The sequence below is a fragment of the Aquarana catesbeiana genome, linkage group LG05, assembly GCF_042186555.1.
Source record: "Aquarana catesbeiana isolate 2022-GZ linkage group LG05, ASM4218655v1, whole genome shotgun sequence".
Lineage (NCBI taxonomy): Eukaryota > Metazoa > Chordata > Amphibia > Anura > Ranidae > Aquarana > Aquarana catesbeiana.
In genome coordinates this window covers 175498357-175525874 of record NC_133328.1, presented here as the reverse complement: position 1 = coordinate 175525874, position 27518 = coordinate 175498357, and the positions used below count along the sequence as shown (strand labels likewise).

General features: G+C 41.2%; 1 protein-coding gene across 2 annotated transcripts in view; it reads right to left on the bottom strand.

Moving 5' to 3' along the window:
• LOC141144573 (acyl-CoA dehydrogenase family member 11-like) overlaps nucleotides 1-27518 on the bottom strand; it is a 386002-nt gene that overhangs the window by 71741 nt on the left and 286743 nt on the right. The window contains exon 9 of one of the 2 annotated variants that reach the window (XM_073630369.1): nucleotides 27102-27312. The exons of the other annotated variant lie outside the window; for it this stretch is intronic. Within the exon in view, the coding sequence (XP_073486470.1) occupies nucleotides 27117-27312 (196 nt within the window). The 3' untranslated portion in view covers nucleotides 27102-27116. Of the gene's footprint in view, nucleotides 1-27101; nucleotides 27313-27518 lie in introns of those variants that run through there. 2 annotated transcript variants of the gene reach the window in all.

The following is a 27518-nucleotide window of genomic DNA, read 5'->3' as shown; positions in this document are numbered from 1 at the left end:
CTGAAATGCAGCTTCCAGCAGAACATGGTCACCTATGTATGTGTGGATTGTGGGCTGGTGGTGGGTGACTTGTTTCACAGTTTCACAGGTCACTTTGGACTTCCGAGTTGCTTGACAAGTTGTACCCCCATGATTCTCAATGAGAACTAGGGATGGGCCGAGCATCCCCCCTGTTCGGTTCGCAGCAGAACATGCAAACAGACAAATAAATTTGTGCGAACACCATTAAAACCGCTTCCCGCCCGTAGCTACAGACATCATCCAGATATCGTCTTTTAGAGCCTGTGAATCTGCACACCATAAGAATGATCATAGCGGCTGTTCCACTGCTTGATCATTCTTACGGGAGGCGAGAGGGAGCGTCCCCCCCCTCCCGCCGCCCTCCGGTGCTTGTACCGACTTACCGCTACAATCGGTGAGTTGGTCACAGGATCCGCCAGCCCCGGATGTTTAGCATAGAGATTTCTGGTGGACCAGATGGTCGCCGGAATCTCTATGATCGTTCGGAGGCTGGGCGTGATGTTATGGCGTCACGGCCGGCCTCTGTATTAAAAAAAACGGCGCCGCTTCGGGTGGGAAGCGGAGATCGTTTTTTTTTTTTTTGGATTTCAAGCTTCTAAGCCTAGAAGTGAGATGTGGGGTCTTATTTACCCCACATCTCACTGTAAAGAGCACCTGTCATTCTTATTCCTATTACAAGGGATGTTTACAGTCCTTGTAATAGAAACAAAAGTGATCAAAAAAATTTTGGGGGGAAAAAAAGTGACAAGCTAAAATAAAAAAGTAAAATTAACAATAAAAAAAAAAAATTTTTCAAAGCGCCCCTGTCCCTGTGAGCTCGCATGCAGAAGCGAACACATACATAAGTCCCGCCCACATATGAAAATGGTATTCAAACCACACGTGAGGTGTCGCCGTGAACGTTAGAGTGAGAGCAATAAATTTGGTCCTTTACCTCCTCTGTAATTCAAAACATGTAACCAGTAAAATTTTTTAAAGCGTCGCCTAAGGGGATTTTCAAATAGCGAAGTTTGGCCCCATTCCACAAGCGTGTGCAATTTTGAAGCGTGACATGTTGGGTATCTATTTACTCTGCGTAACTTCATCTTTCACATTATGCAAAAACATTGGGCTAACTTTTTTTTTAAAGCCCAAAACTGTTTTTTTTTTTTTTTTTTAAAAAACGCATTCGAAACATTGGGCTAACTTTTTTTTTAAAGCCCAAAACTGTTTTTTTTTCAAAAAAAACGCATTCGAAAAATTGCTGCGCAAATACCATGCTAGATAAAAAGTTGCAATGACTGCCATTGTATTCTCTAGGGTCTCTGCTAAATTTGGGGGTTCTATGTAATTTTCTAGCCATAAAATTATGATTTTTACATGTAGGAGAGAAATGTTAGAATTGGCCTGGTAGGCAAGTGGTTAAAGTCTATGGGACACGAACATGAATAATCAAAAGTGCTAATTTTAAAGGCTTATATGCAAGTTATTGTCATTAAAAGTGTTTGGGGACCTGGGTCCTGCCCCAGAGGACATGTATCAATGCAAAAAAGTTTTAAAAACGGCTGTTTTTTCGGGAGCAGTGATTTTAATAATGCTTAAAGTGAAACAATAAAAGTGTAATATTCCTTTAAATTTCGTACCTGGGGGGTGTCTATAGTATGCCTGTAAAGGGGCGCATGTTTCCCGTGTTTAGAACAGTCTGACAGCAAAATGACATTTCAAAGGGAAAAAAAGTCATTTAAACTACTTGCGGCTAAGGATGAGCTGAACTTGCGAACAGACCAAAGCTTCGCACGAATGTTAGAACCCCATTGAAGTCTATGGGACTCGAACGTTCTAAATCAAAAGTGCTCATTTTAAAGGCTAATTTGCATGGTATTGTCCTAAAAAAGTGTTTGGGGACCTGGGTCCTGCCCCAGGGGACATGTATCAATGCAAAAAAAAGTTTTAAAAACATATTTTAATAATGCTTAAAGTCAAACAATAAAAGTGTAATATTCCTTTAAATTTCGTACCTGGGGGGTGTCTATAGTATGCCTGTAAAGGGGCACATGTTTCCCGTATTTAGAACAATCTGACAGCAAAATGACATTTCAAAGGAAAAAAGTAATTTAAAACTACTCGCAGCTATACTGAATTGCCGGTGTCTTGCCGAGAAAGTTCTCTCGGCGGATAAGGTCCCCCTGTACTGCGCAAGCACTGCGCTTGCGCAGTACCAACGACTAGCAGCCGTCGAAAATAGCCGAAGATGAAAATCTTCAATCAGCTGTACACGGCGCCTGCGCCCTGGGTCCAGGCTGAAGCCCCACCATCCAAGTGGACCTAGAGGGGGAATAAAAAAGTGCCGAGCGAAGCGAGGCCGTGCCGGAAGCGTGGCGAGCGGCCCTCTTACAGGCGCCGTGTACAGCTGATTTCTTCTCTATTTCGCTTCGGCTATTTCCGCCGGCTCCTACTGCGCAAGCGCTGTGCCTGCACAGTAGAGGGGGGTCCTTATCCGCCGAGTGGAACTTTCTCAGCAGAACACCGGCCCAACAATACACATAAAAGTTCATTGATAAAAACGGCATGGGAATTCCCCACAGGGGAACCCCGAATCAAAATTTTAAAAAAAATGACGTGGGGCCCCCCTAAATTCCATACCAGGCCCTTCAGGTCTGGTATGGATAATAAGGGGAACCCCGGCCAAAATTAAAAATAAAAATTGGCGTGGGGTCCCCCTCAAAATCTATACCAGACCCTTCAGGTCTGGTTTGGATTTTAAGGGGAACCCCGCGCCAAAATTTTTTTTAAAAATGGCGTGGGGTACCCCCAAAAATCCATACCAGACCCTTATCCGAGCACGCAACCTGGCAGGCCGCAGGAAAAGAGGGGGGGGACGAGAGAGCGCGCCCCCCCTCCTGAACCGTACCAGGCCACATGCCCTCAACATTGGGAGGGTGCTTTGGGGGTAGCCCCCCAAAGCACCTTGTCCCCATGTTGATGAGGACAAGGGCCTCATCCCCACAACCCTGGCCCGTTGGTAGTGGGGGTCTGCGGGCAGGGGGCTTATCGGAATCTGGAAACCCTCTTTAACCACTTCACATCCAGGCCATTTCTGACACTTCGCTCCTACATGTCAAAAATCATCATTTCTTTGCTATAAAATTAGATAGAACCCCCAAACATTATATATGTTTTTTTAGCAGAGACCCTAGAGAATACAATGGCGGTCATTGCAACTTTTTATCTTGCACGGTATTTGCGCAGCAATTTTTCAAACGCGTTTTTTTTTAAAAAAAAACAGTTTCATGCTTTAAAAAAAAACAAAACAGCAAAGTTAGCCAAATTTTTTTGCATTGTGTGAAAGATGAAGTTACGCCGAGTAAATAGATACCTAACATGTCACGCTTCAAAATTGCACACGCTCGTGGAATGGCGCCAAACTTTGGTACTTAAAAATCCCCATAGGCGACGCTTTAACATTTTTTACTGGTTACAAGTTTTGAGTTACAGAGGAGGTCTAGGGCCAAAATTATTGCTCTCGCTCTAACGTTCGCGGCGATACCTCACATGTGTGGTTTGAACACCGTTTTCATATGTGGGCGGGACTTACGTATGCGTTCGCTTCTGCGTGCGAGCTCACGGGGACAGGGGCGCTTTAAAAATTTTTTTTTTTTTTTTTATTGTTAATTTTACTTAAAAATTTTTATTTTTACACTTTAAAAAATTTTTTTTTTTTTTTTGATCACTTTTATTCCTATTACAAGGAATGTAAACATCCCTTGTAATAGGAATATGAGACGATCAGTCCTCTTTACAGTGAGATATGGGGTCAATAAGACCCCACATCTCACCTCTAGGCTGGGAAGCCTAAAATCAAAAAAAAAAATAAAACGATCGCCGCTTCACAGCTGAAGCGGCGCCGTTTTTTTGAATGCAGAGGCCGGGCGTGACGTCATAACATCGCGCCCGGCCTCCGAACGATCATAGAGACTCCGGCGACCATCTGGTCCGCCGGAAATCTCTATGGTGAACATCCGGCGCCGGCGGATCCGCTATCCGACTCACCGATCGCTGAGGTGAGTCGGTAGTAGCACCGGAGGGCGGCGGGAGGGGGGGGACGTCCCCTCCCGCCGCCCGTAAGAACGATCAAGCGGCGGAACAGCCGCTATGATCGTTCTTATGGTGTACGGAATCGCCGGCTGAAAATGCCGGTATCTGAATGATGTCTGTAGCCTCAGACATCATTCAGATATAAGCCCCGAAAGTCGAGGACGTCATATGACGTCCTCCGGATGTCAAGTGGTTAACAAGGGGACCCCCAGATCCCGGCCCTCCCCCCTGTGTGAAATTGTAAGGGGATACAAAAGTACCCCTACCATTTCACCAAAAAAATGTTAAAAATGACAAGAGACAGTTTTTGACAATTCCTTTATTTAAATGCTTCTTCTTTCTTCTATTTTCTATCTTCTATCTTCCTTCAGTTTCTTCCTCCATCTTCTTCTTCTTCTGGTTCTTGTTCTTCTGGTTCTTCATCCGGTCTTCTCGTCCGGCATCTTCCTCAGCAGCGCCGTCTTCACTTCATCTTCTTTCCTCGGGCCGCTCCGCATCCACGATTGGATGGGAGGCTCCCGCTGTGTGACGCTTCTCCTCTTTTGACAGTTCTTAAATAACAGAGGGCGGGTGACCCCGCCCCCCTCTGATGCAGGGCGGGTGACCCTGCCCCCCTCTGCCACACGGGGACTTCCCTGTGACATTCCCCGTGACGTCAGAGAGGGCGGGGTCACCCGCCCTGCATAAGAGGGGGGCGGGGTCACCCGCCCTCCGTTATTTAAGAACTGTCAGAAGAGGAGAAGCGTCACACAGCGGGAGCCTCCCATACAATCGTGGATGCGGAGCGGCCAGAGGAAAGAAGATGAAGTGAAGACGGCGCCGCTGAGGAAGATGCCGGACGAGAAGACCGGATCAAGAACCACAAGAACCAGAAGAAGAATATGGAGGAAGAAACTGAAGGAAGATAGAAGAAAGAAGATAGATGAAAGAAGATAGAAAATAGAAGAAAGAAGAAGCATTTAAATAAAGGAATTATCAAAAACGGTCTCTTGTCATTTTTAACTTTTTTTTGTGAAATGGTAGGGGTACTTTTGTACCCCCTTGCCATTTCACACAGGGGGAGGGCCAGGATCTGGGGGTCCCCTTCCAGATTCCGATAAGCCCCCTGCCCGCAGACCCCCCACAACCACCAGGCAAGGGTTGTGGGGATGAGGCCCTTGTCCCCATCAACATGGGGACAAGGTGTTTTGGGGGGCTACCCCCAAAGCACCCTCCCAATGTTGAGGCATGTGGCCTGGTACGGTTCAGGAGGGGGGGCGCTCTCTCGTCCCCCCCTCTTTTCCTGCAGCCTGCCAGGTTGCGTGCTCGGATAAGGGTCTGGTATGGATTTTTGGGGGTGCCCCACGCCATTTTTTTTTATTTTGGCACGGGGTTCCCCTTAAAATCCATACCAGACCTGAAGGGGTCTGAACTTTTATGTGTATTGTCGGGCCGGCAATTCAGTATAGCCGCGAGTAGTTTTAAATAACTTTTTTTCCTTTGAAATGCCATTTTGCTGTCAGACTGTTCTAAACACGGGAAACATGCGCCCCTTTACGGGCATACTATAGACACCCCCCAGGTACGAAATTTAAAGGAATATTACACTTTTATTGTTTCACTCAAAGCATTATTAAAATCACTGCTCCCGAAAAAACTGCCATTTTTAAAAAAAATGTTGGCATTGATCCATGTCCCCTGGGGCAGAACCCGGGTCTCCAAACACTTTTTATGGCAAAGAACTTGCATATAAGCCTTCAGTGAGAACTTTGGATTTTGCAGGTTCGAGCCCCACTGACTTCCACTATTCCTGCATATGTGATCTGACAGGCATTATTGCCGCAATAGCGCTGCTTTCCATTTGCATTAGCGCTGACTTTCTGAGAGTTGAAGTCTTCCTGGCCTTTTTTGAGAGTTATTTTTTGGTACTGCAGGAGAATTTTTTGGCGCTATAGTAAATGACCCCCATAGTGACAGATCATATGTTCATTGTCTTACTGACTACCTATTTGGAAACATAGAGGTTTTGTAGATTCATCCAATAAGACTCTTGTGCAGAATGAGACATTTGAATCAGTTTTTGAACTTGCAGAGAGAAATCCTCTTGCATATGCTATTGTAAAAATTCCATCACATAAAACAGATAATAGTGAGTTAACTGTAGGTAATCGAACAGCAGACACATTAGCAAAGGAAGCAGCTTTGCATGGAGAATTTGTGATTCAACCTGAATCGGTCCCAATCACTGTTGTGAGGAAAACAGACACACAGATTACCTCATTTGCAGAGGAACAGAAAAGGGATGCGTCTTTTTTCTTCTTCTCCGGGTGACCCAAAATCTTCCTTTGTTTGTGAAAACGGGATCTTGTGTCATGACTTAGATGGGTTTATACGTCCTGTTATACCACAACATCTACAGGTGGAATTCACTAAATTCAATCATGAAAATTTAGGTGACATCGGTAAGCAAAAATTGCTTGAAATTCTCAAGTTTTATTGGGACAAAATGGAAGATACTGTAGACACCGCAATTAAATATTGTCTAATTTGTGCACAAGTGAATCCTAGACCAAAGGGTCAGAAACCTCCTTTACAAAGAATTCCACCAGCAGATGGACCTTGGTCCACTATACAAATAGATTATATAGGACCATTACCATCAGGGAAAAATGGATTCAGATTTGCTTTAGTTTTGAGTGACATTTTTTCAAAGTGGATCAAGATCTTTCCAGTTCGCAAAGATGATGCTTTAATAACTGCTAGGATGCTAATTAATCATGTTTTTTCAGTTTGGGGTATACCAACAAACCTCAGTAGTGACAGAGAATCCCAGTTTACAGGTAAAATCATGCAGGCAATGTGTAACATCTTGGGAATAGAACAGAGATTTCATGTACCATATCATCCACAGTCTGCAGGTATTGTGAAAAGAATGAATAGGACTATCAAATCTAGAACTGCAAAAATGTTGTTAGGCAGAGGAAATACTTGGGTTGATGCTGTACCATTTGTTCTGATGAGTATCAGAAGCACAGCATCTTCAGCAACACAGTATTCTCCTTTTGAATAAATGACCGGAAGGAAAATGCCGCTTGTGTTTCCCAATGAACCTTTTTTGTCTACGCCGCAAAGAGGCAATAGAGAAAACAAAATGGTTACGGATGTCACAGGACAACCTGAACAATATTTTGCCACATGCAGCTACTTGTATGCAAAAAATGGTTCCTCCACATATTTCTAAGTTTAAGAAAGGAGGACAGCTTATGATAAAAATTTTCAGGAAAAGTGGACCGTGGCAAAGTAATTGGGAAGGTCCATTTGACATCTTGGATGTTCAAGGTGTAATGGTGCAAGTTCAAAGATCTCTCAATTCAGTGAAAAATGCACGTAGACAACAAAAAATGTGGGTACACAATGATCAATGCAAATTATATATTCCGAGATAAGGATGCTGCATTTCTTTTTTTCAGGAATGATTTCTAAAAATCTGACCTGGAGGAATCATGGATTCCAAACAGAAGGAAAGATGACAACAAAAGAAAAGAACATTTTTAAGGAGAGAAGACTTATCATCACAGGATTCATCTTTTCTCTAGTGACAATTTTATCTGTGGTAAAATATATCACAAACTATTCCAGCTATGCAGAGGTTAACAGGATTGAAGATTTACACAACAAAGACATTAAATTATTCAGAAACAAAAGAGATGTAGACATTGATATCAATATAGATAACAAAAGCGAGCAAGCTACTGATATCAATACAGATGACAAAAGTGATAAAGACTATGATATCAATATAGATGACAAAAGAGATAAATTTAGATATACTAATATCAATACAGCTGAAGATTTGTTTGGATAGGACAGGTATATGATTGCTGTATGGAATTGTATTTCATTCAAAGTAGTGATGAAGACGTCAAAGCAACCTTAGAAATGTATATTTCACAAAAAATCACACCAAGGAGACTTAGGTGGGACATCTCACCAAATGATGCTGTTAATGATAAAGGATTGATAGAAGAATGGTACAGGTTCTTTAACAAAAGTGAAACCGCATTGCTGCAGAAGCTAGTAGTGCAAAGACAACATAAATTAAAGAACATAGAGTCTGAAATTTTTCAATTAAGAGAGAATACAAAGACAAAGAAAATAATTTACAGGAAGCAGTAAAAAAAATACGATAAGGAAATACAACAGAAAAAACAGAAGAAGTTCAAACGAGATGTATTGGACTACAAAAACCAGCAGGTTTATAAATGGCAATCTGATGAAAACTATATGGAAGAAAATCCCAACATCTCAATGATGGAAGAATCGAGGGAAAACTCAATAGAAAGGGAAACCACAGTGTGGCAGGAGGTAAGATCTACCCACACTAGAAACGCATTGGAAGAGACACTAACCCCAAGGATTAGAAGGGAAGGAGAAAGCCCTGACCGTAGAAACTACAGACAACAAGATGGATATAATAATAGAACACAACAATATAATACTGTCCCAATTACACCTAGGACACCCAGATACCATAATAGATATTCCCCACTGAAATATGAATATCAAAACACCCCCTATGGAGAAACACAACATAGATGGGTTTTTTATTCCGACAGAATACAGAGGGAGACCGCCAACATTCAGGAGGGGACCACCAATGCCCAGGGGGCCATCGATCCCCAGAGGATACAATGGACCTCAAAGGGAAAGAAGGCCCTACAGAGGAAACAGCGGACCACAAAGGGAATGGAGGCCCTTCAGATTCCCCACCACAAACCAATATTATGGGGACCCACGACAAGGATGGAATCCAAGGATAACCAGAAACATGGACATAAGACCAAGGAACAGAGAACAGGAGGAGGAAATACAGCGAGAGGTGAGAACAGATCAGACATACAAACCACCAAAATGGGCAAGAGGAAACGAAATATAGGAAAGAGAGGGGGGATTAAGAAAAAGAAGAGAATACTAGGAGGGGGCATTTTTAATCTAAGTGAGGCAGTTTTTAATGATGATGAGATGAAAGTATTGGATCTAGGCCTGAAATACGCCCCGGACAAGGAATTGGACAAATTTGAAGTGTACATAGACTTACAAAAATTTGTAAGGAAGCTAAACATTAAAACATTTTTTGCAATGAAGAAAAAGAATCAAACAAACCAACAGACCCCCTTTTATAAACATTCAAATTTGAAGAACAACTCTATCTTTAACCCTAAAATACAACAAAATGAGAGTCTAGTAGTCTTCAAAAAGATGGTGGAAAAAGATTTAAGGAAGATAAATCCACATAAAACAAGGAACACTAACATTTGGAATGCCATCAAAGAAATTGAGAAAAAGAAGGATATAATGATACGACTGGCCGATAAGGGCGGAGGCCTGGTTATATTAAATAAAAAGGATTATGAAACTGAAATGGAAAGACTCCTAAAAACACCAGATACATATAAGAAATTAAAAGGGAATCCTAAGGGAGAATATGAGAAAAAATTGAAGACCTACATCCAAAGGGGGGAATGGGGGGGGGACCGACATCCCTCAGAAATAAATTGGTGCACAATGCCCTTGACCCACCAAAGCAGATAAAAATAATAAAAAACCTAAAGGGATTTTTCAAATGTGGGAAATGCCTACCATGTAAAACGAGCAAAAAAACAAACAGGAAAATAACAAAATTTAGATTAGCAACCAATGGAAAGGAATACAACATCAAAGAGCCCATAACCTGTAATAGTACCCATGTGACCTACGTATTGGAATGTCCGTGCCACATATAATATGTGGGCAGGACGACGAGACAGCTACATGTAAGAACCAGAGAACATATTAGCAACATAAAAAATGGATTCCACAAACACAGCGTCTCAAGACACTTTAAAAACCATCACAATAAGGATCCAACCTGCATGGTCTTTTACGGGATTGATAAAATCAAAGGACACTGGAGGGGGGACAACAAGAAAATTAAAATCTCACAGAACGAGACCAAATGGATTTTTTTGTTAGACACCCTCCAACCAGCAGGAATGAACATTGATGTCGACTTAAATTGTTTCCTTACTAATTTTTAGAACTACCAGTAATCACATATATAACGATACTAAGTTCAAACACATATAAAACCTTATCTAACAAGTAGAAGAAAAACAACTTCCATTAATTTAATAATGCCTCAAACTAATAATAATATCATACTAAGACTATGCCTAATATAAGTAATTATCGCTCACCACTGGAAAACATGAAAAAATGCCCCCTAGATCTTCAATGAATGCTCCCAAGATTCTTAAGAATATAATAATATAAGGATGATCCAGAAACGTATACTAATGACCCAATATGTACACATATACAAGCTTAGTCTGACCCTTTCGTACTGTTCCTAGCACTGTTTCACATCATGGTTCCATACTGATAAATCTATTAATATCCCCCTATGACATATACCAAAAGGCCCCATCTCTCCCTCAAAGAACCTGTAATAATAAATTAAATATTTTTAATAATTTAACTTGTATCATCCAACTCAGTAATTTTATGCTATTTATATAGTATTACATTAAACATCACCCAACAGAATTCACACTTCCCAGTCTTGATTTTTTTTTAACACACTTGTGGTTAAATTTCAATGGGCCTGAGGTATATAAAGCCTCTTATTATTTTTATTTTTATTTTTTATTTTTTCATTTTATTATTTGTAATTTTATTGCTATGTGTAATTTGGGATTTTTTACCCTTTTTTACCAATTTTACCAATTTATTTTTATTTTTATTATGTAATTTCTATGTATCAAACTGTCATTTGTACTGTTTCAATAGTGTGCCCAGTGTGTGTATAGATATCAAAAAAATTTCCCAGACACTATGGCTACTGCCCCAGGCTGTGTCACCGATCCGGATATCAGTTTAAAGTGCGGTGGGGAGAAAAAGGCGAACAAACGTAGCCAAGCACCGCTGGTCAATTCCCTTCTCATTAGCGGTGCAGGCTTCGGTCTCCAATACCCCTACAAAAATGGCCGCCAATACACTAATGTGCAATCGCGCAATCTTCTTGTAAGCGGCTCAGGCTCCGGTCTCCAATATCCCCACCAAAATGGCCGCCAATACATCAGTGCGCAACCGCACTAAGCACACGGCGCACTATTTAAACCGAAGAGGTGTAGCAAGATGGACGCCCCAGTAGAAGTCTGATGACGAAATGCGCGTAGGGCGGGACTTACAGACGTCTTGCAGCACCTCCAGTCTAATGAAGACAGGCTTTTAATGACAGGACTGATGCTTTCTTTTATGTTTGCTTTTTGCCTTGCAAATGTGAGTACATTACTTTATCATCTTTAATAAAGTTTACCAATACAGTTTTACGCTATGGGCATCTCTCCCTCCTTTTATATGTAAATCCAAGAAACAACATTTAAAAAGCACAGACCGGGGACATCCAGGAGTGCTACACAGTGGCTAATACTGTGACTGCCTGTACCCCTGCAGGGGGAAGTGAGTCCAGTGAGTGCAAGCAGTATAAGAGCACGCTGTTGAAGCACCATTATCTAGCCAGCACCTGGACAAGAAGTTTCCCATATCAATTTGTTCCCTACGAGGGGTTCCCCTCAGAACCACTCTAAAAGACTTTTGCAATTAATGGAACTTTTCTTATCCAAAAATACTGGTTCTGAAGCACATAAGTCACTTTTTGTATAACACAAGTCACTTTTTTGCACAATCCAGCACAAGTCACTTTTTTGTAAAACCCAGCACAAGTCACTTTGATTGCAATATCAGCACCATTTGCACATTGTTATTTCTCATATAGATAATGAAATATAAGACTGTGGCACTTTACTTTGGAATTTCACCCATATCATAATGAGGTTGAACTATGTATTAGAGTGATAATAGAACTTGTAATCTTGTAGTAACAAAGAATCATAGATTTTGATCCAAATCATCCACGGATTTAATTTTTGGAACACATTTTGATAAGAAATCATTATTATTTATTTTTGGTATACACAGGTACTTACTTATGTTTTTTTGCTAGTTTATCATATATACACATTATTTAAGATTCACAGAAATTAAGTAATCACATTAAGCACCAAACAGGGTAATTGATCACCAAAATTCTATCACATAAGAGCAGCGCCATATCTACTCTTGCTTTCCACACACTTTTAATACACTCCACCTAGGTGGAATCGTATTCATAGAGGCAGCAGCTCTACATTTCACAGTATCTTAGCCATAGCGCGGATTTACCTCATATACTCTTCAAAGTTAAAATAGAATCTAAAACAAAATTTGTTAAAATGCAGGGATCTTATAGACTAAATAACAGAACCGGAACCTTTGAATGTATTATATTATAATTATTATAATATATTATAATATTGTATTATATTAGTGGAAAGGGGTTTCTGGTCAGTATTTGTAAGGGGTAATGATTCAACAATATGGTCTGGAGATGTTACTAATAATATGATAAGGTCTGGGAAATTACTTTACCCAGAAGAGCAATTTTATTACCTATTACAAAATTTTGTAAAAATATTAGATCCAGAACATTTAAATATAATAGGAGATGAAAAAGGGGACATTGTAAGAATAGGGGATTTTACCCCCCTTTTTTGTTTTCAAAAAGCTTTTATTAAGCAATAAGAGAATTTAGTAAACATAGGTAAATGACATTAATCAAATCAATAGGAGTAATAATATACAGACAATAAGCGGTATTTATGAACATCAAGCATAAAAAACCCAATGGGCTGGGATATACCTAAAACCATCAAATCAAATACTCATATTGACGTTATAGGAGAGACTTGAAAGGTTTTCCATTTACCAAAATAATACAGTAAAAAAAAAAAAAAAAAATTAACATATCAACTTGAATAAAATTGGTCAGTCTTGAAGTCTAAACAAGAACCAATGGTTCCAGCATCAAATAAGGGGATAGAATCATCTAGGGTATGATAAATTTTGTCTGCTAACATCATGTGGTCTATTCTTGCAACAACCTGTGTAAATGGAACAGAAGGTGCCTTCCAATTTAGCGCAGTGGCCCAGTGCATAGCAATACAGATTAAATGGAACAATTTCACAAATGATTTGGAAAAATCAGGTGGGGTTTGAAATAAAAGACAGTGTTGGTAAGTCAGATTTATAGTTCTACCTGCTAATTTATCTATCAACTTCAAGACCTCTTTCCAGGTAGGTTGTAATTTTTCGCAATCCCAGAAAAGATGCAGAAAGGAGCCTTGGTCGGCACAGCCCCTAAAGCATAAGGGGGAGAACTGACGAAAAATTTTACTCAGACGTAAGGGAGTGTAGTACCGCGTCACCAACTTAATGGCAGTCTCCCGAACCATTAGTGATTTGGCAGCTACGCATGTTTTGCCACCCTTTTGCCCAATCTAAATCTCCGTCTTCAAGACAGAGTTCCCGCTCCCACTGCACTCTATATGTCAATGTGCTGCTGTTTCTAAAAGTTTGTAAACCCCCTGAGATAAGCCCTTTTTGATGAGGGGATGTATGGCATAGATTCTCATAGAGCGTATTAGAATCAGAATTGGGTCCAGTATAGTGCTGTTGAAAAAAATGACGGATTTGTAAAAAGTGGTAAAATTCACCCATCGGGATATGATAATTCGCTTGTAAATGTGAAAACGAAGTAAATTTTGAATTCAAAAGAAACTTATCCAACCTAGTTAAATTTTGATCAATCCAAATTTGGAAGGAAGCTGGTCGATCATATGCCGGGGGGGGGTGTTTGGGATATAAGATTATATGTCTTCTTATATTGATCCCATAGCTGAAGTCCCACCTTGACAATTAAGTTTTTAGAGCCCAAATCTGGTTTAGAAGGGTTATTGGACCACATCAAACCCAGGAGATATGGAGGTGTGATAGAGTCCTGTTCAAATTGGACCCAGAGGACTCTGGAGTTTTTAATGTTCCATTGGGCCTGTTGCGTATATCTGCTGGCTAAATACTAAAACCAGATCTGAGGGACACCCAGACCACCTCTTATGGAGGAGCGGTACAAAACTTCTTTTGCAAATCTTGGGGGTCTGTCGCGCCAAATAAATCTATTGAAAATGGCCTGGATGTTGTGCAGGTAAGTTTTAGAGAGTCTTATTGGAAGGGATCTAAATGGGTAAAGTAATTTGGGGAGGATTGTCATCTTAAGGGCGGTAACTCTACCTAGAAATGAAATATGCAAATGGGACCATAGTTTCCTTTCAGTTTAGATATCATCGGGGGGTAATTAGCATCAAAAAGTTTGCAGAAATCTCCGGTCAAGTTAATACCCAAGTATGAGAGGTGAGATTCAGCCCATGTGAAGGAATATGATTGTTTAAGTTGGTGTAATTCCTCGAGTGAAAAACCCACAGGAAGGGCTACCGATTTTGCCACATTGATCGATAGACCAGAGATCCCTGCAAACTTTGATAAGGTCTACAGCAGATTCAGCAGAGAGATTAAGGGATTGGTGAGGAACATCGGTACATCCCAAATTTGTATACAGAGGGACCTTTAGAGTACCCAGAGATGTCTGAATTTTGAAGTATTGCAATGGATAGGGGTTCAAGTGCTAAAGCGAAAATTAAAGGGGAGAGAGGGCACCCCTGTCTGGTGAAAAAACAAAGAAAAAACGGCGCTAACCATAAATAGTATATGCAAAAAAAAGAAATTAGTGCAAAAAATTATTTATGAAAAACATCAATTATAAATATGAATATATGCATATAGCAAAATACATAAAAAAAGAGATATCCAAAAGATATTGAGTGCATACAAATCAATAGTGCCAAAACCAAAAATTTGTGAAAAACCATGATTGGTGATAACATTAGTATTTATGTGACAAAGTCCATAGACCAGAAAACGAGAAATCTTCCAGGGGGAATGGGAAGAGTCCCCTGATAGCTCTTCATAGGGATCAGTGTGGAAAGGTAGGAAATAAAGACACCCCTGGCAATGATCCTCCACCACCTAAAATGCACGCTTACCAGATAGCAAACTCAACAGGCTAGTAGACCAACCAGAGACTGGGTAGGCAGTAGGCAATGGGACATCCCTCTATACAGCGTGGCAGATGGTAGGCAAACCAGGCACATGTAGGACCTGAATCCAGATATTCAGCCAGCAATGGAGCATCCCTCATACAGCATACCGCGGACATATATAAGAAGGTACCGCAACCCAGATCACAGACATAAGGGCAAAGAAAATTGGACCATAGTGTAACTCCGATAGGGATATTTATTAATGGTAAAAAAACTTACAAATTAGCAGTTAAAAAGAGCGAAATCGCTGGCCGGCTGGCGAGTGCCCGTTCAGGATAAGATACGATGACGTCAGAACGTCAACCTCCCGATGTACGTTTCGTCTATAGCTGACGTCGTCTGGGGAACGGGTGACGCTCTGACTCATTGCAGATAAATAGACAAATGAAACCACGTCTTGTTGTGATCTCTCAAGGGGGTAGAGTGTGTGTGGTGAATCCATAGAAGGATCGGAACAAGGACTATCCCTGCAGCAGAAAATATCGCTTGGGCTGCAAATGGCAATCATGTTTAAATAGGATAAATGAAAAGAAAAAACTAAAACAAAAACAGAAAAACAGAAACCAAAATGGTTATATTATATATTATATGTCAAGATATATGTGTTTTTTCATATTAAGTAACGCCATTGAGACATCACAACAAGTTCTCATATACATAAGACTAGGCATCAGAATAAAATAACAATGATTTGTAAAGTGTGAATATGGCGGTATTAGGCATTATCAATGAAAGCATTCAAATCTGTCTCTACATTCAACCCAAACGGTGTGTAGCACTTAATCCTATGTATCCATGCCATTTCTAAATGCGATATACCCCGCACCAAGGAACCACCCCTCCCAAGGACAGGTGAATTTATCTATCCCCAAAAAGACAGTCTTATCTGGATTCCTATTATGGACTTCCAGATAGTGCCTAGACACAGGATGTTTAGGAATGTTCACAATATTTGTCACATGCTCGTTGAGTCTAACCATAAGGGGTCGCTTAGTCCTGCCCACATACTGTAGCCCACAAGGGCATTGGAGCAGGTTTACGACCCCCTTGGTGGAGCATGTGACAAAAGGCCTAATCGCAAACTCAACATACGTACTATTAGATCTGAAAGAATGAGTTCTCCTCTGAGTGCATCCATTCAATGAGCATATTCTGCATCACCTACACTGGTAGAATCCCGTGAGATTGTCAAAAAAAACCCTTTTGATGATAGGTGGGTCAATGATATTATTGGCAACTGTACCTCTAGGGGTGGGTGCCCCCTTGTAAACCACCTGAGGCCTAGAAGGGAGGGCAGTATTAAGAGTGGGATCACTCATAAGAATGTGCCAGTGCTTTTTAATCAGCTGGCCAACCTTCCTATGCTGAATCGAATATGTTGTAATAAATGGAGTAGATGGCGCCTTATTGGTATTGGGCATCTTCTCCTTCAGTAGTTCACTTCTGTCAATAGATAGTACCTCTTCTAGAGTATTATTGAGGTTTGCATTTGAATAGCCCTTCTCCAAAAAACGTTTAGTCAAAACGTCTGCCTGTATGAGAAATTCGCCCCTATCGGAGCAGATATGTCTCAAACGGACGTACTGACTTTTAGGCACCGACTTAATCCAAGCTTCATGGTGACAGCTACTGGTGGGAATATACGAATTACGGTCGGTGCTTTTAAAATAGGTGGCAGTAGCGAACTGACCATCTTTTATCCGAATGGTGAGATCTAAAAGATTAATCTCATGCTGGCTGGCTTCGTAATCGAGGAGAATGCCTCTGGTATTGATGTTCAGTTCCCCAAGGAAGGAATCAAGATCAGACCTGTCTCCATCCCATAGGAGGAGGATGTCGTCTATATACCTGGCCCACAGGACCACCTGGGGTCTCCGCTGGGCATAGACGACATCCTCCTCCCAGAGGGCCATAAAGAGGTTCACCAAACTGGGGGCATATTTAGCCCCCATGGCGACTCCTCTATCCTGCTTATAAAATTGACCTCCAAACCAAAAATAGCTCAGAGAAGCAGTGAATTGGAGCAACTCAAGGATGAAAGAAATTTGCTCATCTACTAAACCAGAGTCCCGTCTAAGGAAATATTCAACTGCAAATAGACCTAGGTTATGTGGTATAACAGTGTAGAGGGACGTGACATCAGCTGTCACCATCCACAATCCTGGCTTGGGAGTGAGGCCCGCCAACAAGTTGATCACCTGGCGTGAATACTTTATAAAAGAAGGCATTTTGTTAACTATTGGCTGAAGGAAGAAATCAATATACCTGCCCACCCGGGATGTGATCGAAACTTTGCCACTAACAATAGGGCGGCCCGGGGGGCAGGTAGGGTGTTTATGAATTTTTGGAAAATAATATATCACCGGGGTCCGTGGTGCCCTTGGTACTAGATATAACTTCTCTTTCTTATTGAGAATACCCAAATTAAAGCCCTTTTGAACAAGGACTTCCAACTCCTTTTTGAATTTGACCTTAGGATCTGACCCAAGAGGGGTATAGGTATCCCTATCACTCAATATCCTATGCATCTCCGTGAGGTAATCACTTTTATTTAAGATAATAATCCCACCACCCTTATCGACCGGTCTGATTACCAAGCCTTTGTTTTCTCACAGAGAGTCCAGACCAGCAACAAACTCTCTATCTGTTCTCACCTGATTTACTGGCATCTGGTCCAAATCCCTGAGGACCACATCCCAGAAAACCTTCAGGGAAGGGGCCAAAGCCCCAGGGGGGTTAAAAAGGGAATCATTTGAAATCCCCAAATGTTTAAAGCTGTTGGATAAAGTATGACTACCCTGAATAGGATTGGAGGCCATGTAGCGTTTAATGCTAAGCTTCCTAACAAATTTGTATATATCCATGTAGGTCTGAAATTTATTCAGCCTACGTGGGGGGGCAAATTTTAAACCTTTACTTAAAACAAGCTTCTCAGTGTCGGACAAATTGACAGTGCTCAGATTGAATATCCCACTGTCTGTTATGATTTTTTTCTCTTTAGTTCATAGTTTTCTCCCTCCTCTGGACCCTCTTTTTGATCTATGGGCCTTTTTATGCCCTGTGGGGGTTTGTGAAAACCACAATGCTGGGTTTGACTGGAGGGACCCGGACTAGCAAAGTTGTCACTAATGCTAGATTTAAGATGTTGGGGTGGGTTGGCCAGAACAGCCCCACTGATGGGATTTTCATAGGGACCTTCAAGATCTCGTAAGGGGTAAAATTGGTTGGATGTGCTCACATTATACTCAACCTCATCCCTTCTATCATAGGAATCATTGGAATCACCCGTCTGGTGCCCTTGCCCAGGCTGAAAAACCTTGAGCAACAGCCTGGGAGTTTGATCCTTGTTTTAGGGTTCTGATAAAGGTCCTGGAAGGCTTGTAGAAATTCACCTCGGAAACCCATACGTTGTAGGAGAGTGGAAACATAATCCCAAGAGACACTATCAAATGCCTTTTGTAGATCTAGGCTAAGCATAAAGAGTTTCCGAGAGAACAAATTGGCATCCTGAATTATGTTAGTGGCTAAGCGTATGTTATCTGTGATGAGTCTGTGGGGAATGAAAAATGATTGGTAGGGCGATATAAGGGAAGGGATTATACCTGCCAATCTGTCTGCTAGGACCCTGCTAAATATTTTTAAATCATTGTTTATGACAGATATGGGTCTATAATTTTGGGGAAGTGCATGGTTTTTATTCGGTTTCGGAATCGAGGACATATTTGCCAATAACATCTCTTCAGGGACACTACCTCCTTGTAACGCCCAGTTGAAAAGCTGAACCAATCTTGTAGACAAGGGGGTAGAAAATTTCTTATAATATATAGAAGAGAATCCATCTGGGCCCGAGTGGATCCTGACTTTAAAGCTTTTATCACATTCAGGCTCCGATTGTGTAACAGGTGGGTTAAGTATCTCCAATTGTGCAGGAGTAAGTATCGGTATGGGGATTGTTTGAAACCAAGCCTCATCATCCTGTGAGGGTTTCGATTGGGATGGTGCCAACAAGGACAAATAAAATTGCTCAAATATTTTGAGGACCTCTTTCGGGTGAAAATAGGGCCAGGTGGAGTCACTAATTTATATACATGAGGAGGACGGGTAGATTGATTCAACTTTCTAGCAAATAGGGTTGAAGAGGAGCCATCGTGGAGTAAAAATTTAGCTTTAGACCATCGAAGGGCTTTTTCTATCTTTTTTGATAGGATGGAGTCTAATTCTAGGAGCTTTTGGTCAATAGAAAGCCTAGTGGGTTCTAAGTGTAGTGAGTCTGTGTTCTTATAAAGACTATCCAGCTCCTTTGTGAGGACTAAGATTTTATGTCTGTCATTCTTGTTACGGATTGAAGCTATACTAATAAGCTTGCCTCGTAATACCACCTTATGGGCAATCCAAACCGTAGGAAGGGGAGTTTCTGGCAAGGCATTAATGTTAAAATATTCATCAATAGTTTGTGCTATCTCAGTTTCTACTGCTAAATCCGAGAGGAGTGCTTCATTTAGTCTTCATGAGTGGGTGGTGGGAGCTAATCTGATAAATTCAGTAGTAAAGGCAATTACGTGACGGTCCGACCAAGCACAAGGATGAATGGTCGCCTTAGTGGAGTTAGCTAGAATAATAGGGGTGGTATAAATATAATCCAATCTAGCATAACTATTATGGGGGTGGGAGTAAAAGGTATACTCCTTAGCTCCCATATTATGCGTTCTCCAAGTATCCTCCAGTTGATGCTCCAGCAGACCATTGAAGAGGGTTCTAGGAAAGGATTTAGAGGTAGGTGCCATAGTAGATCTGTGTAAGGTGGAATTAGCCACCATATTAAAATCCCCTCCTAGGATCATATGAGTTGATTGGTAAAAAGATAGGCGGTCAAAGAAGGACTTAAAGAAAGAAGCTGGGGAGTCATTAAGAGCATAAATACTAGTGATTGTCCGTTCTCTATTGTGAATAAGACCCTTAATAATGACATATCTACTATCCTTATCTTTATACACTTGTTTGACTTCCATAGGAAAGCAAGAGTGCAAGAGTATGGCGGCGCCCCTGCTCTTCGACTGGTGCAGAGAATAGAAGGCTTGTTGGAAGTTTCTGTGGAAAAATTTGAGGATTGGGCAAAATGAGTCTCCTGTAACAGGAGAATCTTTGCACCTAGTTGCTTATAAAAGGCAAAGGCCTTGCTTCTCTTGATGGGGGAGTTAAAACCCTTCACATTATGTGATAGGCAATGAATCACCATGGGGAGTGTTGCACAGTTCTATAAGCTGAATAGTGCTCAGAAATGGGGTGCTGGGAGGGTACCAAAAAGAGCACAACACATTCCTTCCTATCCCAATGAGGAGAGCCACCACACTCTCGCACAGGAAACCGAAAAGGATCAACATATTCAGATTTCAGACCATGCTAAATGAGTAAAATACAGATTTATCAAAAGGGCACCTCTGAAAAAGGTTATTATGCAAACAATGAGCAAGCTGACCTAAGCATTCAAAAAAAATGAGAAAAAAGGAAAATTCTGCTAACCATGTGGAAGTCATCGTAACCTAAAACTGGATCAGGTAAAAGAAATGGACCTGATAGAAAAAACCAAAACAACCGAGACTAGGTCTCGCACCCAGCCGATCCGCAGCTCCGCTCTATGAAGAACGGGGAAGGGCTTGCTGACAGTAAGGAAAAAAAATTAAAAATTGAGAAAAAATTAAAAAAAAGAAAGTCAAAATCTGCGAAGCTACGGCTGGGTGGGGCATACATGCCGCGGCTCCAAGGGACCAACGTCCGAGCAAACTGATTGTGGCTTGAAGTGAAGACTGCCACGAATCTAGCTAGAGGCGTAGAAGCCAATTTGATCAGCGAAAATGTTCCTCATTTCTGTCAACGATGTTGTAACGGATCCTTCTTCTATCCCTCCTAGGTGGTGGAGTGCGCCAAATTGGTGAAGGTCTGGGAGTAGACGGTGGATGGCGAACAGCTTCGGCATCAAGAAGGCCCAACTTCACAAGGATCTCCTGGCCTTCTGGGAGTGATGTAGCCGAGTATGTGGTTCCATTGTGGGGAATCACCAGTTTAAAGGGAAAACCCCATTTATAACAAATGTGGGCAGATTGAAGAGCTGTAGTAACCTCTCTCATTCCCCGTCTCCTTTCCAGGGTAGCAGGGGAGATGTCTGGGTAAATTTGGATGGTATGCTCATCCAGAATGATGCGTTGTTTATTTCGTGCGGCCCTCAGAATCTCTTCCTTAGTTAGAAAATTCTTCATACACAGGACTACATCCCTAGGGGGTTTGTCAGCAGGTGGTTTCGGTCTGAGGGCTCTGTGTATACGGTCACATTTGAAGGCCGCCGAATCAAAGTCCGGAAGAAGGGATTTGAATAAACGGATCACAGTGGGTATAAGATCTGTCTCTGATTCTGGGATTCCTCGTAGTCGTAGATTATTACATCTGTTTCTATTGTCGAGGTCTTCGATTTGAGTTTGAATCAGGGAAAAAGCTGAGGCTAGTGATTCATGCTCCCTGGTGAGATCACTGTATGCCAGAGCTAGCTCGTCGTGTTTCGTTTCCAGCCTCTCAGTCCTTGCGCCCATGGCTGCAATTTCCTGGGAAAGCGTATGAGAGGTTTTGTGAAGCTCGGTCTGGAACTTAGTGGCCAGCCTAGTATACATGGCCTCTAAGCTGTTCTCAAGGTCCGTTTTAGTAAGAGAGGCTGTGTACTTACGGTTAGAGTCCAGTACAGGGGCCTGATCTGGCGGAGACAGTGGCGGTGAAGCAGGGGAAGGAGAGCTGCTTCTCCCCGCAGTGCCATTTTGGGACATGCTGCTGAGTTCCTGTGTGCGGAGGAGATAGTGTCAGGGTGTGTTGAGCCGATCCTCGGGATTTCTTCTTTTTCGCAGGCATGCACCACATCTGTGTGGCTCGAGGGGTGATAAAATCGCTGTTTAGGCAAGTGCGTATGTCCCTCTAGAAGCCGTTATAGTCCCGGGCGAGACGGAGCTACAGCATCAGACGTCCATCACGCTTGGCACCGTGCATGCGCCCCCTCAACCCTCCTTCTTAACCTCCCTGGCGGTATGATTATTTCAGATTTTTGATGCTGAAAGCGGTACAATTATTTTGCACGGAAATTTGGCGTTCTATATTGTAGGCCTATAATTCTTAGGAATAGCTCACTTAAATCTGTCCAAACAAGAGTCTAGTAGACATCCCGGGTATGATAAAGTTTGAAAAACGAAATCAAAAATTATAATATAATAAATAACTATAAATAATTATAACAAATAATAATATAATAATAATAAAAATTATTCAATAATGTAATCAAATCAAAAACACTGAAAATTGCTCAGTTTCAGAATTGTCGCTGTCATTACTTTTAGCGTTTGATGACGAATTTCCCCACAAATCACTATTGCTCAATTCTGCAAGTGATTCTAATTTATTAAAGCTGTTTTCTAGCTGGTCTAAAAGCACTTTTGACGTAAACGGACATTTTTTGGTTGCTATGGACAATCTCCAGTTTCCTGGCAGAAAGAATAGTATTTATAATATAAAACTGCATGCATGACACTAGACAGACCACTAGGGACAAAGGGGATGTGTAATTATTTGATACAGTACTGTAATCTGTAAGATTACAGTATACTGTATCTATACTGTGTTTTTGAATTTGGCGCCGAACTCTGTCCCCGTGCATTACGCTCGCAGGGAATGGAGCTCGGCACCTCTACATGGATCCTGTGATGCGATCCCGAGTCTGGCTCGGGGTTACCGCTTTTGGTACTGAAAATCCACCCCGAGCCAGACTCAGGAATACCGCTAGGGAGGTTAAAGTAACAAGGACATTTGCTCAAATAAGTGTTAAAATTAGTATTACTGTGGTAGATATGATTGTTCCAGAAATTAAAGTGTCTCCACAGACTTTAAAAATCATTGAAGGCAGAGATAGTTTGCATTTGGTGTGTAGTACACAAATATATTTACCTCAAAGTTCATTGTTAACTTGGTAAAGGAATGGTGAATTTTTGGGTAGCTTTTTTCACAGTACTACTAATATAATTCATAAAGGAATTTTTGTTAGTGTAAATTTGATTAATGATAAATTTATTTATCATCAAATAGGTGTATCTTTAAATGATACCGGTACATATGAGTGTTGCATATCAATAGAAAATTAAACGTTGAAATGTGCCTAATGCAAGTGTTGTTGTAATGTCTCCAAGGAAACTTCCATGTATAGATAAGAAAAGTGTTCCTGCTAATCCTTTCCAGATTAACCATTTCCAATCCAGAGTTCTCTTGAGAGAAGGAAAGTTTGTCATTATATTGTGGAACTTTAATATTTCAGAATGGAAAATTTCTACAAGGTTTCCACAATGAGAAAAAAATATTTTTATTGTGTTGGGACTTTATATGGGGCAATGGCCTTGAAAGGCCAGATGCCTCCATCCCTATTTAGTGCCAAAGAGAGGGGGAGGGACAAAAGTTGGGACTTTAAATGAAGCTCGTGGCTGCAAAAGAGTACAATGATTATAAACAAATATATAACAATATATAAACATATATTGATATTTATTAATTGATAAACTTAGTAACATGGGTAAAAAGGTAACACATCATGATGGTAACTAGCACAGTGCAATTTGATAAGTACAGTTGATACTAAGAGGTACAATATTGTGTAAATACAAGAATAGTAAACCATAATACATGTATGTATATATACACTCATGCACATATAGGGATTGTACAATTGAATAGAAAAGAGTTAATGACATATAGTCTCCAAGTTAGATCCACCACAGAACCTGCAGAGGGGCAGATCCCCATAATACGTTGTATATGGATCCTAAAGCCATAGGATGTCTAATCAATATGGCTGATTGGATATATGTATATTAGTAAAGTTTGAGCGCGGCTACTAGTTGCTCGATGCATTTCGTGGCTGGATGGTTGCCAGCCATCAGGAACGGGCACACGATAATCGGTAGAGCTGTGTGTGTTTCTTTAAATATTCCCCGTTGGTCTATGGTCCTTATGGAAATTTTATATCATTATATTTCAGATCGCGTGCCTGCTCCTGATGAGTGGCAACCACCCAGCCACGGAACGCGTCGAGCAACTAGTAGCTGCGCTCAAACTTTACTAATATACATATATCCATATATAGATCCATATATATATATATATATATATATATATATATATATATATATATATATATATACTCTAACAAGTTATTGAATTCAGTCATGTATTATTGTTTACTATTCTTGTATTTACACACTATTGTACCTCTTGGTATCAACTGTACTTATCAAATTGCACTGTGCTAGTTACCATCATGATGCATTACCTTTTTACCCATGTTACTAAGTTTATCAATGAATAAATATCAATATATTTTTATATATTTTTATATATTTGTTTATAATCATTGTACTCTTTTGCAGCCACAAGCTTCATTTAAAGTCCCAACTTTTGTCCCTCCCCCCTCCCTTTGCCAAGGTTTCCACAATGTCTAGGACATTTGGTTAATATGGAATTGGGCATTGAAAGATGGTTTAGAATTAATAGTAGGAATCATAACAGAAATAAGCGTGGTATTGTTGAAAGTATTTTAGGAGGAGTCTGTACTATTGGAAGTATAGCAAATAGTATGGATATTAACACTTTAGAGTCTGATCTTGAAACAGCTGGTTTAGTGGGAAGTAAAGGTAATAAGGTACAAAGAAATTTAAATCAGATATTAGAAGATATGGTTAGTAAAACAGATAATGTAATGGGTCCATCTATATTACATCTCCAAAATATTACTCTTAATTTAATGACAAGTGAACAACATTCTCATATAGCCAAAGCATGCTTAGAGATCCAGACTGAATATTCCACTAATTTTAAAGTAATTGTGCAAGCATTTCAGAGTGAAATAACTCCTCTTGGCATTTTACAGAATTTACCCAGAGAATATGTATATGCAATAAATCATACAGATTTGTGGGTAAATAAATGGATAGGATGCAATCAGGATGTATGTTATAGTTCTTCTATGATTCCATTAGCAGGGAAAGAACAAATATTGGTTCCAATTACTGCCTTTGGATTACCAGTCAACAATACACAATTATTATATTATAAATTACAGTGTACAGATTTTGCATTTAACAATGAAAATTTTGAATTAGAACAATTAGATCTGTCATCATGTTTACAAACCCAGTCTAAAGTTATTTGTTTACCTAATCAAGACAAAAGTATATTTCATTCTTGTTATCATTAGGGATGAGCTTAGTGTTCGAATCGAACGCATGTTCGACTCGAACATCGCCTGTTCGGTCGTCCGCCGAATTACAAACGATATTGGCCGTTCGGGCCAAATTCGAGTGGCGCGTCACGGCCCATAATTTACTGCGGCATTGCAGTGCATTGCTGGCTGATGATTGGCCAAGCATGCACTATGACCCGCATGCTTGGCCAAACACAGCGCTGTGTAAGCAGAGAGCCGTAATTGGCCGAAGACAAGGAGGCTTTGGCAATTATGGCTCAGGGGGTTTAGTACACGACCCACACTATATAAAGCCGCCTGCACGGTGGCCCTGTGTAGTATGTTCCGGCATTGAGAGAGAGATATATAGACAGAGAGACAGTGTAATTTGATTTATGTTAGATAGAGTAGGCAGGCGAGTCAGTTAGTTGCACTTACAGTGTATTGTGTATATATATTTACATCCTAGGTGTTGTATGTGTGTGTATATATATGTATGTATATATATATATATATATATATATATATATATATATACTGTATTCAGTTTAGCTAGATCCGTTCCTGTTATTCTCTTCCTACTAGAGGCAGGCAGGTGTTTTTACAGTATTTACAGGTACCTGAAAAAAATTCCTGGTGTTTTTCTGATCCTATTAGTCCAGTACTGCAGGCATCTGCAGTATTTACAAGTTAGTGTAGTGTGTCCTCTGCACAGTGTGCACCTAAAGCTACCTGAAGAAAATTAGTGGTGTTCTTCTGATCCTATTAGTACAGTACCACAGGCAGCTGTAGTATTTACAAGTTAGTGTAGTGTGTCCTCTGCACAGTGTGCACCTAAAGCTACCTGAAGAAAATTAGTGGTGTTCTTCGGATCCTACTAGTACCGTACCGCAGGCAGCTGCAGTATTTACAAGTTAGTGTAGTGCGTCCTCTGCACAGTGTGCACCTAAAGCTACCTGAAGAATAGGGATGAGCCGAACACCCCCTGTTCGGTTCACACCAGAACATGCGAACAGGAAAAAAGTTTGTTCGAACACGCGAACACAGTTAAAGTCTATGGGACATGAACATGAATAATCAAAAGTGCTAATTTTAAAGGCTTATATGCAAGTTATTGTCATAAAAAGTGTTTGGGGACCTGGGTCCTGCCCCAGGGGACATGGATCAATGCAAAAAAAAGTTTTAAAAATGACGTGGGGTTCCCCCTAAATTCCATACCAGACCCTTCAGGTCTGGTATGGATTTTAAGGGGAACCCCGCGCCAAGAAAAAAAAAAAACGGCGTGGGGTCCCCCCAAAAATCCATACCAGACCCTTATCCGAGCACGCAACCTGGCAGGCCACAGGAAAAGAGGGGGGACGAGAGTGCGGCCCCCCCTCCTGAACCGTACCAGGCCACATGCCCTCAACATTGGGAGGGTGCTTTGGGGTAGCCCCCAAAACACCTTGTCCCCATGTTGATGAGGACAAGGGCCTCATCCCCACAACCCTGGCCGGTGGTTGTGGGGGTCTGCGGGCGGGGGGCTTATCGGAATCTGGAAGCCCCCTTTAACAAGGGGATCCCCAGATCCCGGCCACCCCCCCCCCCGTGTGAAATGGTAAGGGGGAACTTACCCCTACCATTTCACTAAAAAACTGTCAAAAATGTTAAAAATGACAAGAGACAGTTTTTGACAATTCCTTTATTTAAATGCTTCTTCTTTCTTCTATCTTCCTTCATCTTCTTCTGGTTCTTCTGGTTCTTCCTCCGGCGTTCTCGTCCAGCATCTCCTCCGTGGTGTCTTCTATATTCTTCTCCTCGGGCCGCTCCGCACCCATGGCATGGGGGGAGGCTCCCGCTCTTCTCTTCATGTTCTTCTCTTCTTCCTTCTTCTCTTCTTCATTTTCTTCTCCGGGCCGCTCCGCATCCATGCTGAAGATAGAAGAAAGAAGAAGCATTTAAATAAAGGAATTGTCAAAAACTGTCTCTTGTAATTTTTGACAGTTTTTTAGTGAAATGGTAGGGGTAAGTACCCCCTTACCATTTCACACGGGGGGGGCCGGGATCTGGGGGTCCCCTTGTTAAAGGGGGCTTCCAGATTCCGATAAGCCCCCCGCCCGCAGACCCCCACAACCACC